Source organism: Patiria miniata, unplaced genomic scaffold (genome assembly GCF_015706575.1).
Source record: "Patiria miniata isolate m_02_andy unplaced genomic scaffold, ASM1570657v1 HiC_scaffold_25, whole genome shotgun sequence".
Lineage (NCBI taxonomy): Eukaryota > Metazoa > Echinodermata > Asteroidea > Valvatida > Asterinidae > Patiria > Patiria miniata.
The window spans coordinates 13748739-13765205 of NW_024037064.1; the positions used below are offsets into that span (position 1 = coordinate 13748739).

The 16467-nt window shown below is 42.6% G+C and overlaps 4 protein-coding genes across 4 annotated transcripts; all 4 read right to left on the reverse strand.

Moving 5' to 3' along the window:
* Window positions 1-6377: 6377 nt before the first annotated feature.
* Window positions 6378-8223, reverse strand: LOC119733095 (golgin subfamily A member 6-like protein 7). Its single transcript, XM_038206675.1, has 3 exons — window positions 8153-8223; window positions 7002-7436; window positions 6378-6723 (listed from the first exon to the last, which is right to left on the reverse strand). Exons 1-3 carry the CDS (start codon window positions 8221-8223, stop codon window positions 6378-6380), a joined length of 852 nt encoding a protein of 283 aa, XP_038062603.1.
* A 1113-nt stretch (window positions 8224-9336) lies between these two features.
* LOC119733096 lies at window positions 9337-10044 on the reverse strand. Its single transcript, XM_038206676.1, has one exon. The coding sequence runs from the start codon at window positions 10042-10044 to the stop codon at window positions 9337-9339; it is 708 nt and encodes a 235-aa protein (XP_038062604.1).
* A 298-nt stretch (window positions 10045-10342) lies between these two features.
* Window positions 10343-12187, reverse strand: LOC119733097. Its single transcript, XM_038206677.1, has one exon. The coding sequence runs from the start codon at window positions 12185-12187 to the stop codon at window positions 10343-10345; it is 1845 nt and encodes a 614-aa protein (XP_038062605.1).
* Window positions 12188-13745: 1558 nt separating this feature from the next.
* LOC119733098 lies at window positions 13746-15635 on the reverse strand. The gene has a single exon (XM_038206678.1). It carries the CDS (start codon window positions 15495-15497, stop codon window positions 13746-13748), a length of 1752 nt encoding a protein of 583 aa, XP_038062606.1. The 5' UTR covers window positions 15498-15635.
* Window positions 15636-16467: the final 832 nt, after the last annotated feature.

Consider the following 16467-nt stretch of genomic DNA (forward strand, 5'->3'; position numbering starts at 1 on the left):
AGTACAACATGGGGAAAAGTAGCGATCAGTATACATTTACAGAGAGTGTATTGTTCACAATAATGGAAGTTTGACCAGAGTGACGAACCAAAGCTGAAGTATGTGATTTGTCAAATATGGCCCAGTGCATAAGTATGAGGTACCCCCTGTGGCATAAGGTATGGATTTTATCGAAAATCATCTGGTTCACATGTACTAAGATAAGTTGGGTGTGGAGTCAAATGGTATGTTCTGAATGTATGGTTGTGAGATAATTTAAAATAACTTGTCAAAAAATCAACAACATTACCAATAAAAAGACTGCGTGAGTGCAATTACACTGCAAAAGCGATTTTGTCAATTCCCTTTACTTGACATTTCGAGATCAAAATCTTTACTTGTTGGATGGGTTAATTATTGGGGTGATTGGTAAAAAAAATGAGGGGGGGGGGGGGCGTAGGGGTTTCCCTTGCCTTGGCCAAGTACATGTAGTCTGTATTTTTACAGTGCTTCAGAAAATTATGAGTTGAAAACTTTAAACAAGAGCACAGTGGTTAGATTTCACTTTAATTCCCTCGATTTATATTCCTTATAATTTTACAAATATCCACCAAGGTTAGGATAGTGTAGCACAAGTATAATGACTGCTGGTTTGCAGAATATTACTGCTGAAGAAAATGTTGTTTATTTCCTTTTCATATTTTGATTATGCATGACCATTATATTTAGTTTTTGCTTTGTAACTTGTTTAATTTTGTTGCTTCCTGATATCTTTGTATTTTACTAAGTATTACAAATGTTTGGTTTGCCTATTCACAATATTGTGATACATTATAGGGCTTTGCCAGAGATTGTACGTGTACTTATATGATGATAAGGAGACCAACATAAAGTTGATCCATGTTGCCAGTCACACGCGCGGATCCAGATGGGGGCACACCCGGCCCATGCAGTTTTTTTTTTTATACGAGTCGTCTTAGGGCGGGCGGGCATTATATACATCCATTTGAGAACATGGCTATCTTTTTCGTTTTTTGAGGAGTCATTATGGCGGGCAGACGGGCGGTAATCAAATCAATCGCTTTGAACATAACTATCATACATAATTATCAACAAAAGTATACAATGTATAAGTTTTGAAGGTCGCCTGTCAATCATTGTCTCAACATTTCTTTCAAAGCCAGAATATATTTTTATAAGACACTTTTCTATTTCCCGGCTGGAATAGGGTGCACATTTACAACAGCACTTGCATTTAATGCTTCATGTCAATATATATTCCAAAAAGAGTAGAACATGTACCGGTACACGAAATAATGTAGGCCATGTGGTTTTTTTTAATAAATGAAAAATCCCGGCCTCGGAGAGAGATTTACGTCTGGTTCTCTAAATATTTTTTTGGTAAAGCAAAATGATTAAAAAAAACCCTAGCCCAGTAAAGTTTGCACTCTAAGTTAATTCTTTTGTAGATTCCAGGGGAAATTTTAATACGAATTATGCTTAGTTTTCCTCATTTTAAAAGGAATACGAAAAAGATTATCAACAGCCCTTTGACTTCAAACTTTATTTCAAAATGCATTCCGAAATAATAATATTCTAGAGTAACATTTACAAAAATAATGTAGGCCATGCAGTTAAATGTTTTCAATAAGCGAAGAATAAAATCGTACTACGAAAAAGAGACATCGGGAGCCCTACATTTTAATGAATTATTTGGACTTGGAATATCATCCCCCAATCGTTCATCTGTAGGGAGCTTTCGTTTTACACGACGGATGGCTCTACGACGGTAAAACTTATGACCATGACGCGTCCCGTGTACTAAGTTTCCGTTCTGTGGACAATTCTTTTCGATTTTAACGACGAACTTGTAATTGATCACATGACCAAACGAGTTCGGTATTCAGACTGCGCATGTGCAAGATTTACTGGGTCGCAGGTCATTCTGGATAAACATCTTTCGTTGCGGCGCACGTCGACATGGCGAATCTCCACCGAGTCAGAGAAGCATTAGTTGGTAGTTATTGTTTAAATATCATCAATGAAGTGGAATTTATGCTGCTGTATGACATCAACAAGCCCACCAATCCTGACTTTAAATACTTTGATTATGAAGCGTTTGATTTGGACAACTTTAACGACGATGAATGCATCTCATATTTCAGGTAGGCAGTCTAGCAGTGCAGTATGCACAGGCACTAGCCATATGGGGAGATAGGTCTGGGGTCCAAGAATTATTAAAATTGGGCTGATTTTCACTTGATAATCATCATGATGGTAGATTACTGACCTGGTTTCCTAGCCCCCAAAACTGAATTCTGCTTGAATGTCCAAATATGGCTGCCGTCATGAATATGTCTGTATGTGTACGGATATGTGTGTACACGTCTGGGTATGGTGTATGCATTTGCCCTGTAGACACCGGTACAGAATTCACTTTTTGCGGGATAGTAACTAGGCCTAGGCCTAACTCAGTATCCACCATGCATGGCGATTATCCAGTGATCAGCCTATTCAACAAGTCTTGAACCCTAGACCTTTTTCCCCATTTTATGTCGTGTGGCTGTAACTACGGAGGTAGTCCAGTAATTCAGCCACATTTATGAGGCTATGCACTATGTTACTCATTGTATTAAAACTGCTAGTTAATGTTATTGTTATGTAGCAGTAGCAGAAGAGTAGCAGTTTTATTACATCATCACAGTTCAAGGTCATGATTGATTGTAAACTGACAAATATAATTTATAAATTACAGTTCACAAGGTCCTGGATTTTTGGGCCTATGGGGGGGGGGGGGTTGGAAGTGGAGAGAGGAAGTGAAAATCAAATCCAAACAAAATGATACTTGTTATTTCAAACTAAAAAGTGTGCGTACACTGGACTGGACTGCTTGCTTGCGTACCCTGGGCCCCACGTCACAGCCATGTTTTGTAAGAAGAGGGTCCAGTTGGCCTTTTTTATGTGAAAATGCATTATTTCGGACCTATAGGCTAATCCATGACTCTTGCGTGATCACTGGAGCCAGAAAATGACAGTGTGTAATGTGCAATGTAGAAATTATTTGTATGTGATTTTTTTACGTCAATGAAAGATGTATTTTCACATCCACTATTTGGAAGCTGTATCAATCAATAAATGTGTTGCTGTTGATGTTTACCATTATCTTTTGACAAACTTAGCCATTTTTAGTTTAAACGGTTTCTAGGCCAGCGACAGATTATTTTGTAATACATGTACATTTACAACCCTTGGGCCAAATCAACATAGATTGTTTTTGCTTTCTATCTCTTTCTCAGATTCCTGAAGAACGATTTGTTTCGACTGAAGAATGCGCTTCACGTCCCCAACAGAATTAGATGTGCCAATGGTACTCGGGTTGATGGAATGGAAGCACTATGCATAACCTTGTCAAGATTTGCCTATCCTTGCAGATATGGAGATATGGTCAAAGACTTTGGCAGATCTGTACCCCAGCTGTGCCTCGTCACAAACTTTATGACAGACCATTTGTACGGCTTGTTCAACCATCATTTCCAGACTCTCAATCAGCAGTGGCTTAGTCCAAGGCATCTGGAAGAGTATGCTAGAGCAGTTAGTGATAAGGGTGCAGCCCTCACAAATTGCTGGGGATTTGTAGATGGTACAGTCCGCCCCATATGCCGCCCGACACAGAATCAGCGGGTAATGTTCAATGGACACAAAAGACTGCATGCTCTTAAGTTCCAGTCAGTTACAGCTGCTAATGGAATGATTGCCCATTTGTTCGGCCCAATAGAGCTCTGGTCGAAGGCATGACTGCTACATGCTGAGGTTGTCTGGACTGCTGACAGAACTTGAGCAAAGGTCATATAGTCCAGCTGGTCAAGTTATGAGCATCTATGGGGATCGGGCATATCCGTTAAGAGCACACTTGCAAGCACCATTCAAAGGGAACCTCACACCTGATCAAGAGGCATACAACAAGTCCATGTCAAGTGTCCGTATAACTGTAGAGTTGCTTTTTGGAGATATTGTCAACTTTTTTAAATTTGTAGACTTTAAGAAGTCCCAGAAAGTATGCCTGTCAGCTTGTGGCAAGATCTACGCTGTTTGTGGACTACTGACTAATGCCCATACTTGTTTGTATGGTAACACCACCTCAAGATTTTTTGGAATGGAGCCACCAACGCTGGAGGAGTATTTGCAGGCTGTCAACTAGAGTATGTTTCCCGCCAACATCCTCTTCAGGGCTACATCTGAACCAAATGACCTTTTTTTCAGAGCTAAGTGCATCTTCTAGAGTGATTCTTGATCTTACCTTGGTTTAAAGGTAAAGTCCATCACTTGTAGCTGTCCAAAAAAAAAAAAAACCTTGTTGACATTTGTCACACAATTGTTGGATCTTATAAACCTACATGTATACATGCACTTTTTCTATTTTTGGGGGGATCAAGTTGTAGATACTAATGCAGTACAACTAAACAGGAATTGCCATTAAAAGAGAAAATGGTGATCAAATCTGCCCTTCAAAATGACCCCGTCAGCAATGGGATAAATGTTCGAAAATAATAGGATGTTGATACGATCACTATGGAATAGATGTTGGTCAAATTGCACAGGCAGCTATGGTAATTACATTTATTTTGAAAAATGTTTGTTAGCTTGAATATTGGCTGTCTTTTAGCCCTCCTGAGTTTCTCAACACATACAGTTACACTATCCATCACACATACTGAGAAAAAATCAAATATTCAGTTAACTTGTCGAGAATTTATTAATGTGTTACTTTAACAAGAATTTGTTCATGTAATCTTTTTGTTTCATTAACAAAATTATTAACAGGAAAATACGTAAAACGGCTGCAAACTGCTAACTGACTGGTTGGACCTGAAATTTATTAATCACAAAATTAATGCGTCCTGACATTTTGAACTTAGCGAGTTCTTCAGAGGTTAAAATCAAACATTTTATACTTTAGCTTCTGAAGAACTTGCTGAGTTTGAAACACAAGTATGCATTCATTTTTTATCAAAACATTTATTAAATGTATTCCTTTGTTCGACTGTCAAATCCCATTATGACCAAATATACATAGGAAATTGGCTTTTTTTTCCATTTTGTTCAACACAATAGTAACACCATTCTCTAATTATTCAGCAAATACATGTTTATAAAAGTTGGATTAAGCACTGCAATTATGTCATGTGCATGTATTTGGGGCAAAAATAAGATACAGTATACAGTCGAATACATGTACTAATAAGAAGAGCACTGTTAATACATCCTGCTTATAACAAGGAAAATTTTGGTCCCAAGTCTTTCTTTGTCTTTGTTTTTCCAGTACTGATAATACAAGGTACATGTATCTGTTATAACAAGGTGATTTATTTGTCAAATCACAATGACCTTGAACTGTATTTCAATGTACCACCTATTCTCTGGACATTTTGGTGTAATTTTTCTTTACAAAATTTTTGTGTCAAATAAATGTATAGTGACTAATCATTACAACTGTCATTTTCTATTCAAGTGCACAGTACATGAATTGACAGATGTTCATGAAAGTACATGCTTCAAAGTATTCAAATACCCCTAAACAAACTATCAGTGAAATTTGGCCATTTGGGATATTCAGGGCTCTACTTCTCCTAGTTATAGATGTAATATTTGACTCTATGCAAAATGTTTCGGAATTATATTTTATATATTATTGTTATATAATATGGCAATCATATTTATTATTTATTAATAATTATATTTGTTATATAAGATTTATAGTCAGCCAGAATGATACCTGAAAGGTCAAAGATGCATATACATGTACCTGCAAATGTTACTGTGAACCCAAAGAGTGAGAAAATTATAATAAATACAGCAGTCTGGCAGAATTCTAGTGAAAGTTTTTATTTGAGAATTTTTATAGTGTACTGGTTTGATTCAAATGATTTCCAAGCCAAACAGTTAATTGTCACACTGTCATTAAAATGGTATGACTATTCACAATATTAAACACATTTAACAATAATCAATATTCTGCAGAGAAGACAACATTTTTGTAATTTACATGTCATTGCCAGTTTATGCGAATGCGAAAGCGTATCAAATTTTGAGGTTTCATTGTGACGTTTGACGTTTCCCTGACAAATTCACTTCATTGTGGAATTCGCGTGAAGTATGAACTGGCCTTTAGTGTCCTCGGAACATAATATTAGTGATAAATTGCTTATATGAGTAAAGCTTCTGAACAGAAACAGTAAAACACCAACTTTAATTTTAAAATGTTAGTGGTAAAAATTGTGTATGCACTGAAGCACAGGTATATATCTATTTGCATATACTTGTGCTGACAGAAAGACATGTACATAGGTAAAGCTTGTAACCAAGTACAAGCACCAAGTTGGATACCCACAACTTTCAGTTCAGTCTTTCTTTTCAAGAGATTTGAGCAATGCCATCATAATGGTCTGTGTCTGCTGTGCTTGTTGTTGCATAAACTGCTGCTGTTGAAGGACTAGATGCTGCATTTGTTGCTGCTGTTGTTGCATTTGCTGTTGATGTTGATTTTGCTGCTGTTGCAGAAACTCAAACCTCAGATTCCTTTCTTTTTCTTCTTGCTTTCTTCTTTCCTCTTCCTCTTTCCTTCTCATCATCTCCTCTTTTCTAAATTCTTGATCTAACTCAATTTTTCTCTCTAGAATACTGAAAGTCTCTGTGCCATTGTTTCTCCTCTTCCTCGGTGTGGTACATGTACTTTCACCACTCTGTCTGAAAGACCAATGTTTAATACAAAATAAATTCACATGCTACAAAGACTATAATGGGGTTATTCATATTATGCAACTTTATCTTGGATTTAGAAAATTTAGTTAACTTTGGAATTTAACATTTTATTTGGCCAGTTAGCATACATAAACATGTAAACAATGATATGGTTTCCACTGTTTCTTGTCTAGACACTGAAGTCAATATAGACTAAGTAATATTCAGAAAATCTCTTTTTAGCTGAATTTGGTTTTGAATTGTTCATAGCTAGTCAACAATACCTCTTTTTGGTCTCAGAAAATCTTTCCAACATCAGCTTTTGCATCTCCACTCCATCCAATCTCTTCTTTTCTTCTTCATCCTTTTTCTGAGATGGGATAAGCTCTGCGTCACACTCCATCTCATCCAGCTGCTCGAGTAGATCTCTGATTTCTCTCTGTGTATCTGTCTCCTCTGTGCTGATACCAGATGCAGCCCTGTCTTTGTTGTTTGCGTGTTTCAGTTTTGCTTTCAGCCCCTTGTACTTATCTCGGACAGTTCTTTGGTTGAGGGTTATGGCCGTCTTGAATGCTTCAGTAAGAGGTTGGAGAGCTGTGGCAACCTGCTCCCATACCTTTCCTCTCTCCTGCGTCCCATGTCTGTGCCTGAAGGGGTTTTGCACCACGAGTTCACGGAGTAAACAAACCTCCATACCTTCATTCCATTGTGACTTCTTCCTGGGAAATAAAGTTAGCAAAATCTGTGCTACAAGGAGGAGAACTAAATTGCCATTTCCTGTTTCGGTAAAGGCTTTTTGTTTAGTTCTTCACTTTAATTAACATGCATATGGTCAGTTCAACAATTTTGCACTGACTGAGATAAAAGAAACTTGGTGCACCCATTTCGCAAACTTATTTCATCCAGACTTATCGGTTGCTGTTTTTAGCTGTTCAGTAGTTACTTTTATTTACTTCAAAATCATCAAGATCTTGAGATGAGGATCTAAAACCAACATATGGGATAAGACATTTCAAACACCAATTATAATTGAGATGACACAATGAATGCAGGAAGGAGAGGGGTTGCAGTACATAACATGTGAAAGCTATTTTTTCGGAGTTGTGTGGTTAGTATGCCCTTGCGTTGTCAGGAGACATCAGCTATGTATTTTCTACAATAATTTCAGGTAAACTTGATGAGATGTAATTCAGTGCATGCTGGAGTGGCAAACAGAAAATGGGAGCATTTTTGGTCTGCCAGACAAGGTGTAACATAATATCTAATTAACATACATCTATCAAATTTTCCAAATATACCGGATGTGGGGAAATTACACTTCTGAAAAGTGTCAATTTGGGAATAAGATGAAATGTGAATTATCGTGCAATTGCCCACTTTAATAAGAACAAGGTTGTGAATAACATACTCATCTTGAAATCTATCTTGAACTTACTTCTTATCGGTAGGCTTACTGATCAGCTTCTCTCTACCATCCTCTTCGCCTGCGGGCTTCTTATCTGTCATACTTTCCTGTAATTTTGAAAATGTGATTACACAGTAGGCCCAATCAAACTAAGTCTAATTTTTATAACCATTTGTAGGCCTTTGTTACCTAATTCATGGAGCAGGATAAAAACAGGGCCCCAATTTTTTTTCTAAACATGTTTTTCAATTAATTGTTGTGATTGTGGGTTTATTTTAATTATTAATTTATCTGTTGATTGAATTAGGCCAAAAAAGTCTAGGATAGCTGTAGACTCAATCCAATTTGTATGGTTGCTCACTTCAATCTTTTATTTGCCAGCACAAACAATTCAGTGTACAGGTATATGGGCACCAGTGGGCACGGAGATGAGTTATTAGCAGTATAGTTTACTGGATGATCTGCTTACACTGGATACACTGGATGATCTGGATACAGTTGTACAGCCAAGACAGTTGAACAGCAGTTGTACAAACAGTAAAAACACCCTCCCGATAACACCTCAAACAGCTTCGGTGATTATCCCTCCCTTTTAATGTGAGCTTTAATTAGAAAGGGAAATATAGGGAGAATAAACAATGAGGTCATCAGGAGTAATTGCCATAATTATCATCCCTAAACTAGCTTATCAGTAAGGTGAAACAACACACATGTACAAATGAGAACCAGGTAATAACGGCGATCAGATGAGTCCATGTCCCTACAATAACTTGTATAATAACAGACTGTATCAAAACATGCAGGAAAGCCCATCAAAAAGTCCCAATATTTTCCCACTAAGTATATTTACGCCCCCAAATCTATATCCCTCAGTTAAATAACAATTTATGGAATAATCACTTACCCAACCGAGTATCTCTGAACCCCTATTTGTGTATGAAAATGCTGGTTTTGAACCCTGAAAATCACTTTTAGCGGTGGAGTCAGCCGCGCGGTCACGGCAGAAAGTGCGCCCTCAAGCGAATGCAAGAAACTGAAGCGCGCCCTCAAGCAAGGCATGCAGTGCAGCTGCAACATGGCCGCCCCCAAATTTCAACAAGAAATTTGCAAACTGTAATTGCAATTACAAAAACTTCAAAACTTTTAGTTTAACTTCAAACACTGGAAAATGCAGTTAACACGAAACAACAGGTTTGCTACTCTTGCGCACGCACTCAGTTCCTAATGCCACAGAGCCTAAAGGGAATGGGGATCTGGGTGAGTAAAACCTTGGTCAAACCGGGAGTATCACCTTCGTCATACTTGGCTAGTTTTATGAGCCGGGCAACAGGACGCTTGTAGACTCTGTTGTTCACTTGAACGTTGACCACCCTAACTCGCTTGTCGTCACTGGGAAAGACTTGAGTAACAGTACCCACTGGCCACTGCGACCTTGATAGCTGAGGATCCGCTATCATAACAACATTTCCTTCCGACAGGTTCTCCTCTTCCCTTTGCCACTTCTGGCGGGTTTGAAGGCTAGGAAGATAGGACCTAACGAAGTGACGCCAAAATTGATCAGCTAGCACTTGGCTGTGTCGCCAACTCCTACGACCCCTCAGTTCGCTCTCGTCATAGACTACCATTGGTAGCGCCGGATCCCGTCTTCCCATCAGGAGCATATTTGGAGTAACCGGATCCACGTCGGCTATCTCAGATGAAGCGTATCCAAGAGGTTTTGAATTTAGGATGCCTTCGACCTCCACTAGCACGGTGCGTAACACAGCATCTGTTACTGTCCTATCTCCAAGTACAGCCTTTAGTGCCCCCTTGGCTGACCTGACCTCACGCACCCAGGTACCCCCAAAATAGGGTGCGTTGAGGGGATTGAATTTGAACTTGACTCGATACTTGGCAAGTCGCTGGACAATATCTGGTTCCATTTCCTTCAAGGTCTGCTCGACTTCTGTATTGGCCCCCTAAAAGTTGGTTCCACAGTCACTTAGAAGTTCAAACGGAACTCCTCTGCGGGAGGCAAAGCGCCTGTAGGCCATCAGGAAGTGATCTGGATCAAGGCTCTCGAGAAGGTCAAGATGCACGGCACGAGTGGTCATGCACTTAAAAAGCAACCCCCACCTTTTTTCCTGTCTTCGCCCAATTTTAACTGTCATGGGCCCAAAGCAGTCCATTCCTGTCGAGTAGAAAGGTGGTTTTCCCAAGCGCAACTTGCACTCTGGAAGATCACCCATACGTGGGACCTTGGGTGTTCCTCGCCAGCGACGGCATCCGGGATAAGCATGCAAGATTCCCTTGACCTCGGCGTCGCAAATGGGCAAACACCTGTTCGGTTCCAGCTTGATGACTGAGATAGGCATCAGCGTCCTTTATCAGGAGTTTTGTCACAGGATGATGTTGGTCAAGTACGACTGGATGAGGCTCAATAGAAATTGAGTCGTTTTTGGCTACCCGTCTGAGCCGACCTCCAACTCTGATCAATTTGTCAGCTGGGTCAAGTTCAGGCGCCAATTCCAGCAGACGACTATTACGAGAAAGTTCCCTATTGGATGAAAGTGCAGTGACTTCCTCCTTGAAGGTGTCCTTCTGTGCCTGTCGTAGCAGTAAGATCTCGATCTCACGGCGTTGATCTGGAGTTAAGGTACCCTCGAGCAACTGGTCATCTGTGTAACGCTGCTGTCCAACCGCACTTACCAACTCTCCCCAACTGGGAAAGGCTTTGAAATCAACGTCTACCTCTGAAGTAGGAACTGTGAGTCCGCAGAAGACACTCCTTATTTCATTCTGTTCTACTGATGAGCTGACACGAGTTTGGGCCAAGACACTTGCACTGTCTTTCTGCCATTCCTCTTGTGGATCCAGAAGCCACTTTGGGCCCTCAGTCCACCTTGAGCCTTCTCCCAGCTTGCAAACCGGTAAGCCACGGGTTATATCATCAGCAGGATTGTCCTCACTCCGGACGTAGCGCCACTCAATGTCATCAGTCAATGTTTGTATCTCAGCTATGCGGGTTCCAACAAATACCTTGAAACGGCATGACTCTGACTGAATCCAGCTGAGTACTGTGGTGGAGTCGCTCCACATCAGAGTGTACTGGATCTCAACTGTCAGGGCTTCAAGGACAACTTGACAAATTTGGGCACCAAGGAGAGCTGCCATCAGCTCTTGACGTGGCATGGATAGTAGGCGCTTTGGTGCAACCCGGCATTTGGCCAATACAAAGCTCAAATGGACCTCCCCTTGGCTGTCAACTGTACGCAGGTAGGCAACTGCTCCGTACAGCTTCTCTGACGCATCACAAAATATATGCAGAGACCTCTTTGCTGTTGCTGTGTCAACCGATGGTGGTGTGTAACACCGCGGCAGGCGCATCTGTGGGATGTGTTCCAACTCGGTGCACCACTCCTCCCACCTCTGGGTCAAGCCGGTGTCTGTCACCCTCTCATCCCAATCCAACTTTTCTAACCACAGGTCACGAACCAACAACTTGGCTCTTGCAGTGAACGGTGCAATATCCCCCAGTGGTTCGAACTGACTGGCAAGGACCCTGAGAGCGATGCGCTTAGTCAGCACCTGGTTGTCTGGAACCTTCGCTGGGTGATGCAACTCATCACTCTTCCAGTCCCAACATAATCCCAGAGCCGGTTCCGGATCGCCTTCTTGTAGACCCAGGGACAATGACTGCACCTGACGAGTTGAGCATGCCTCCACAGGAAGACCTTCAAGTGTTTTGGGGTGACTGCTTGCATATTTCACCATCTGAAATCCTACTTCTTGTAGGCATTTGCGTGTGCCAAGAACAAGTTCGGCTGCTTCTTGTTCGCTATCTCGGCTGGCCAGCTGGTTGTCCACATACGTCTCTTTCTCTACTGTATACTGAACCTGTGGATACTGCTCGACCCGGTCCGTAGCAGCTTTCTGAAGGGCGAATGCTGCACAGCAGGGACTGCATGCAGCCCCGAAAGGCAGCACCATCCACTCAAAGACAACCCACTTGTCAAGCTGGTCATCTTTCCAAAGAAATCGGAACATTCGTCGCTCTTCAGGAAGAAGTCTGACTTGATGGAACATGGCGGTAATATCGCCCAACACTGCCACCTTACCCTGACGAAAACGCAAGAGAACATCCAAGAGCGATGGACCTAAAGTTGGACCAGCAAGCAATTCATGGTTGAGGCTCTGTCCACCACACTCAAACGAGCAATTGAAAACGAGACGGTTTTTTCCACTGCTGTGCACAACATGACATGGAATGTACCAACCCTGTTGCTGGTCCGCCGACAAATCATCCACCGGTCCAAGGTTCCTCACTTGTCCCTGGTCTTGGAGCTTCCGGATGTATGAGCGACAATAATCAGACAAATCTGGGTTCCGTTCAATTTTCCTCTGGTTTGAGCGGGCCAATGCCAGTACTGCTTGTGGGAGATTGGAAGGTCTCTTGGTTAGGTTTCCACAAAAGCGGAGTCTCTAGTCGTTTCACACCATCAACTTCAACTTCCTTGGTGTTCTCCTCCAAGATGCTTATGGCCAACTTGTCATTCCTTGAGCGGGTTGCCTGTTTCTCATTTACCTGCGGTAACTTGTCAACTGTCATAAATTGCTCCATCATCTGGTGCAGCTTCTGGTCTGGTTGCTGTAAGGTGCATGAAGTGAACAAAACCCTTTGGCCTTCCAAAGTTTTGCCAGGGATCTGCAGACCTTGGTGACCAAGAACAGTCCAGCCAAACAAGGTGTTCACCGCCACAGGTGAACTAGACTTTGGACCAGAGCGGGCTTCAGATGAGAGCGTGAGTTCAACATGGTCTGCACCGATTAGCACAGACGGTTGAACTCTATGGGCAGAAAACAAGGCTAGCCCTCTTAAGTGAGGCCACTTGTCTTGTAGCTGTTCTGCGGACACACTGTAATCGACCAGTTGAACATCTGGGGCAGTGAATGCACACTGTATAGCATACTTCTCACTGTCTCCCCGAGCCGAGACCTGAAAGTTGACACATTCTCCCTTCCATTTAGTGTCGCCCATCACTGTGGTAATGCAAAGATTCTCTTTGTGGCCTGAAATATCCAACTGTTCCACAACTGACTGGAGAACCATGGTCCTTTCGGCGCATTCATCCAACACGCCGAAGGTGTCGATGCTACCCCCAGGTCCATGAACAGTGAGTGGTACAACTTTGATCAGCACATCACGGTTGTAGTCAACTCTTGGACTGGGCCCAACTCCTGAGCACAATACAGCTTGTTTTACTGTTGGCTCATTGAGTTCGTGGAGACTGGTGCGATGGTCAGCCTGGCATTCTTCACACTTTTTTGGATACAGGCAATCCTTTTCGTGCTTCTTAGCACATTTTCTGCAGCGCTGGTTTGTTGTCAACCACTGGAGTTTCTGGTCCCGTTTCAGTCCCTTGAATTTTTCGCAAGTCTCCAGGTAATGGCCTGTCTCTTTTACTTTGCAGTACAGACAAGTAATCCTCTCAGGAGTCATTGCAGATGTTTTGCTTGGACTTTGGGCCTTAGCCTCCCAGTTGGCCTTCTTATTCTTGATTGTTGGCGAAGCTGCTGCCGACTGAGGACCAGCTTGGGCCATGTAAGACCTCGATGGATGTGGTTGGCTTCCAGAAGACCTCTTCTACCCTTGACTCTTCCACGGTGAGGACTCCCTGGTGGACTTCGACTTGCTTGCCCTTTCTAGGAGGATCAAACCAGCAGGACCGGTCTTCTTTTTTAACCACTGGCTGAGATGATGTACGGTGTATTTCATACCTTGGTCTTGATTCCACATTTTGGAAAGGAATTCTGAATGCAGCCTTTCAGGTAATTTCTTTACCAGTTCAGTGGCATAGCGATGATGCTTAAGTTCATCGCGGAAGTCGAATTTTTCTGCTGTCTCTACTGCAGTAGCTAGCTCATCAGAGAAGTCACGGAGTCCAGACCAATCGTTGTGAGCCAGGACAGGACGAGACTCTAGCTGATCTAGTAGGCCTTGGATTATTCGTGCTGGATCTCCATATGCCTTGTGAAACTGCTTCATTGTGGCGGCATATGCTCCATCTCCCAAGATGAGGTTGCGATCGGCGATAGCAAGTGGACGACCTCCAAGGTGACTTCGCAGGTAGGTGAACTTGGTGGCCTCTGGTAGGTGGCACATAGGGCCCTTCATGATGCTGTCCCACAATGTCCTAAAGGTAACGTACTGCCTAACATCATGCTCACTGTCAAACTTAGGGATGTCCAGCTTCGGGAGACTGTCCCAAATTCCAAAGCCACAGCCGTATGGGCCTGTGAAAGCTGTCACAGGACTGTTACTGGCATTGGCAACAGGAGTTAGGGGCTTGTCCGTCGCTTTGGAAGTTCCCTTAGGACAGCATGAATGATTGTTACCTCTATCACCCTCTGATGGGTCATCATCACCCGAGGAACTTGGTTCACTCTGCTCTTCACCACTGGAAACGTCTGCTCTACTGGTTGGCGGTCCCGGACCCTTGTCGTTCCCTGCAGGCTGCTGACTAGGAGGGCCACGTTGCGTTGAGCACTGACCACCCAATCCTTTTGTTGTTGGTGCGCCACTGGTAGACGGGAACTGTGCAACTGGTACACCATTGAACAAACGAACTGTGGGCAAAGACTGAACTAACATGGTGTTAGGTAAAAATGCGGGAAGATTTGGGTTAAAGGAATGTGGCAAGGAACTTGTTGCTTGCGCGCTCGCCGCCCCGTGAGAAACGTAACTTGTCATGGAGGTGGCAATGCTGGGCTGCAGCAATGGCGCAGACACTGGCATATATGTGCAAGGATTCACTGAGGTATCAGTACCAGCCGGCGTAAACACGGTGGGCTCAGAGATACTTACCCCATTGTTTACCCATGCACTTGTTCTATTTTTGATCGACTCATCCCGACCCGGCAAGTTATGACCTGACTCAATTTGATTTTGCTCTTCTTGTTCAACAACATCAAGTTCATGTTGCAGTCTCTCAGTCTCTACTTGAATCTCTGCCTGCCTATAGTCTGAGTCAATCTCAATTCCCCTCTGCATGGCCTGGAATTGGACCCTTGCTTTCTCCTCATCTGCTTTTCTCCGGAGCTCCTCAAGTTTCCTGCGTGACTCCTGTTCGGCAAGACGCTTTACGATCTCCGACCTGGACGATCTAGCTGAGGAGTTGTGTGAGATTCCACTGCGAATGGAGGGAGGTCGGCCAGGATCCACTGGTCGCTGGGGCTGAAATAATTCTGATTGCTGCTGTAGACTAGGCGGAAGTGTCACCTGGTGATCATGGGCTAAGTGTAGCGGGTAACGCCGATGACGAGCAGGTCGTGACTCTTCGGCTTGGGGTTCTTCAGCTTGGGGTTCTTCAGCTTGGGGTTCACCGTTGACAGACATGTCGATAAATTGCTGGATTGTATCCGGCTCGAAGGACCAATTTTCTGTAGACTCAATCCAATTTGTATGGTTGCTCACTTCAATCTTTTATTTGCCAGCACAAACAATTCAGTGTACAGGTATATGGGCACCAGTGGGCACAGAGATGAGTTATTAGCAGTATAGTTTACTGGATGATCTGCTTACACTGGATACACTGGATGATCTGGATACAGTTGTACAGCCAAGACAGTTGAACAGCAGTTGTACAAACAGTAAAAACACCCTCCCGATAACACCTCAAACAGCTTCGGTGATTATCCCTCCCTTTTAATGTGAGCTTTAATTAGAAAGGGAAATATAGGGAGAATAAACAATGAGGTCATCAGGAGTAATTGCCATAATTATCATCCCTAAACTAGCTTATCAGTAAGGTGAAACAACACACATGTACAAATGAGAACCAGGTAATAACGGCGATCAGATGAGTCCATAATAATAATAATAATAATAGTGGCATCTTATTAAGCGCAAACAGGTCCATCACTAGGTGACGCTCATGGCGCTATACAAAGAGTAAGCACAAACTACAAAACTTAAATGACAAAAATTATAAATAACAAAACTACAAATTATAAATGCTAGGTTCAAGACATATGAATTGCAAGGTGCAGGCCGAAGAGGAGATTAGGATGTGAACAGGTAGGTTTTGAGTTCTTGTTTGAAGGAGATCGAAGAGGGAGCTTGACGGATAGAGAGGGGTAGACAGTTCCAGAGAGTGGGGCCTGCGTGAGAGAAGCTGTGGTCACCCCAAGAGTGTCGGGATCGAGGAACTTGAAGAAGGGAGGAGTCTGATGATCGAAGCCTGCGTGGGGGGTGGTATGCCTGTATTGAGTTTTGTAAGTAGACTGGTGAGGAGCCATGGACTGCGTGGTAGACCAACAACAGAACTTTGAAGGTGATGCGTTTGTCAACGGGCAGCCAGTGAAGA

Coding starts and splice junctions, on each gene's coding strand:
- LOC119733095 (XM_038206675.1), bottom strand. CDS start 8,223: ATGACAGATAAGAAGCCCGCAGGCGAAGAGGATGGTAGAGAGAAGCTG. Junction 7,437..8,152: donor AGTAAGCCTACCGATAAGAA/GTAAGTTCAAGA, acceptor TTTATTTCCCAG/GAAGAAGTCACAATGGAATG. Junction 6,724..7,001: donor TTTTCTGAGACCAAAAAGAG/GTATTGTTGACT, acceptor TTGGTCTTTCAG/ACAGAGTGGTGAAAGTACAT.
- LOC119733096 (XM_038206676.1), bottom strand. CDS start 10,044: ATGGAACCAGATATTGTCCAGCGACTTGCCAAGTATCGAGTCAAGTTC.
- LOC119733097 (XM_038206677.1), bottom strand. CDS start 12,187: ATGTTCCATCAAGTCAGACTTCTTCCTGAAGAGCGACGAATGTTCCGA.
- LOC119733098 (XM_038206678.1), bottom strand. CDS start 15,497: ATGTCTGTCAACGGTGAACCCCAAGCTGAAGAACCCCAAGCTGAAGAA.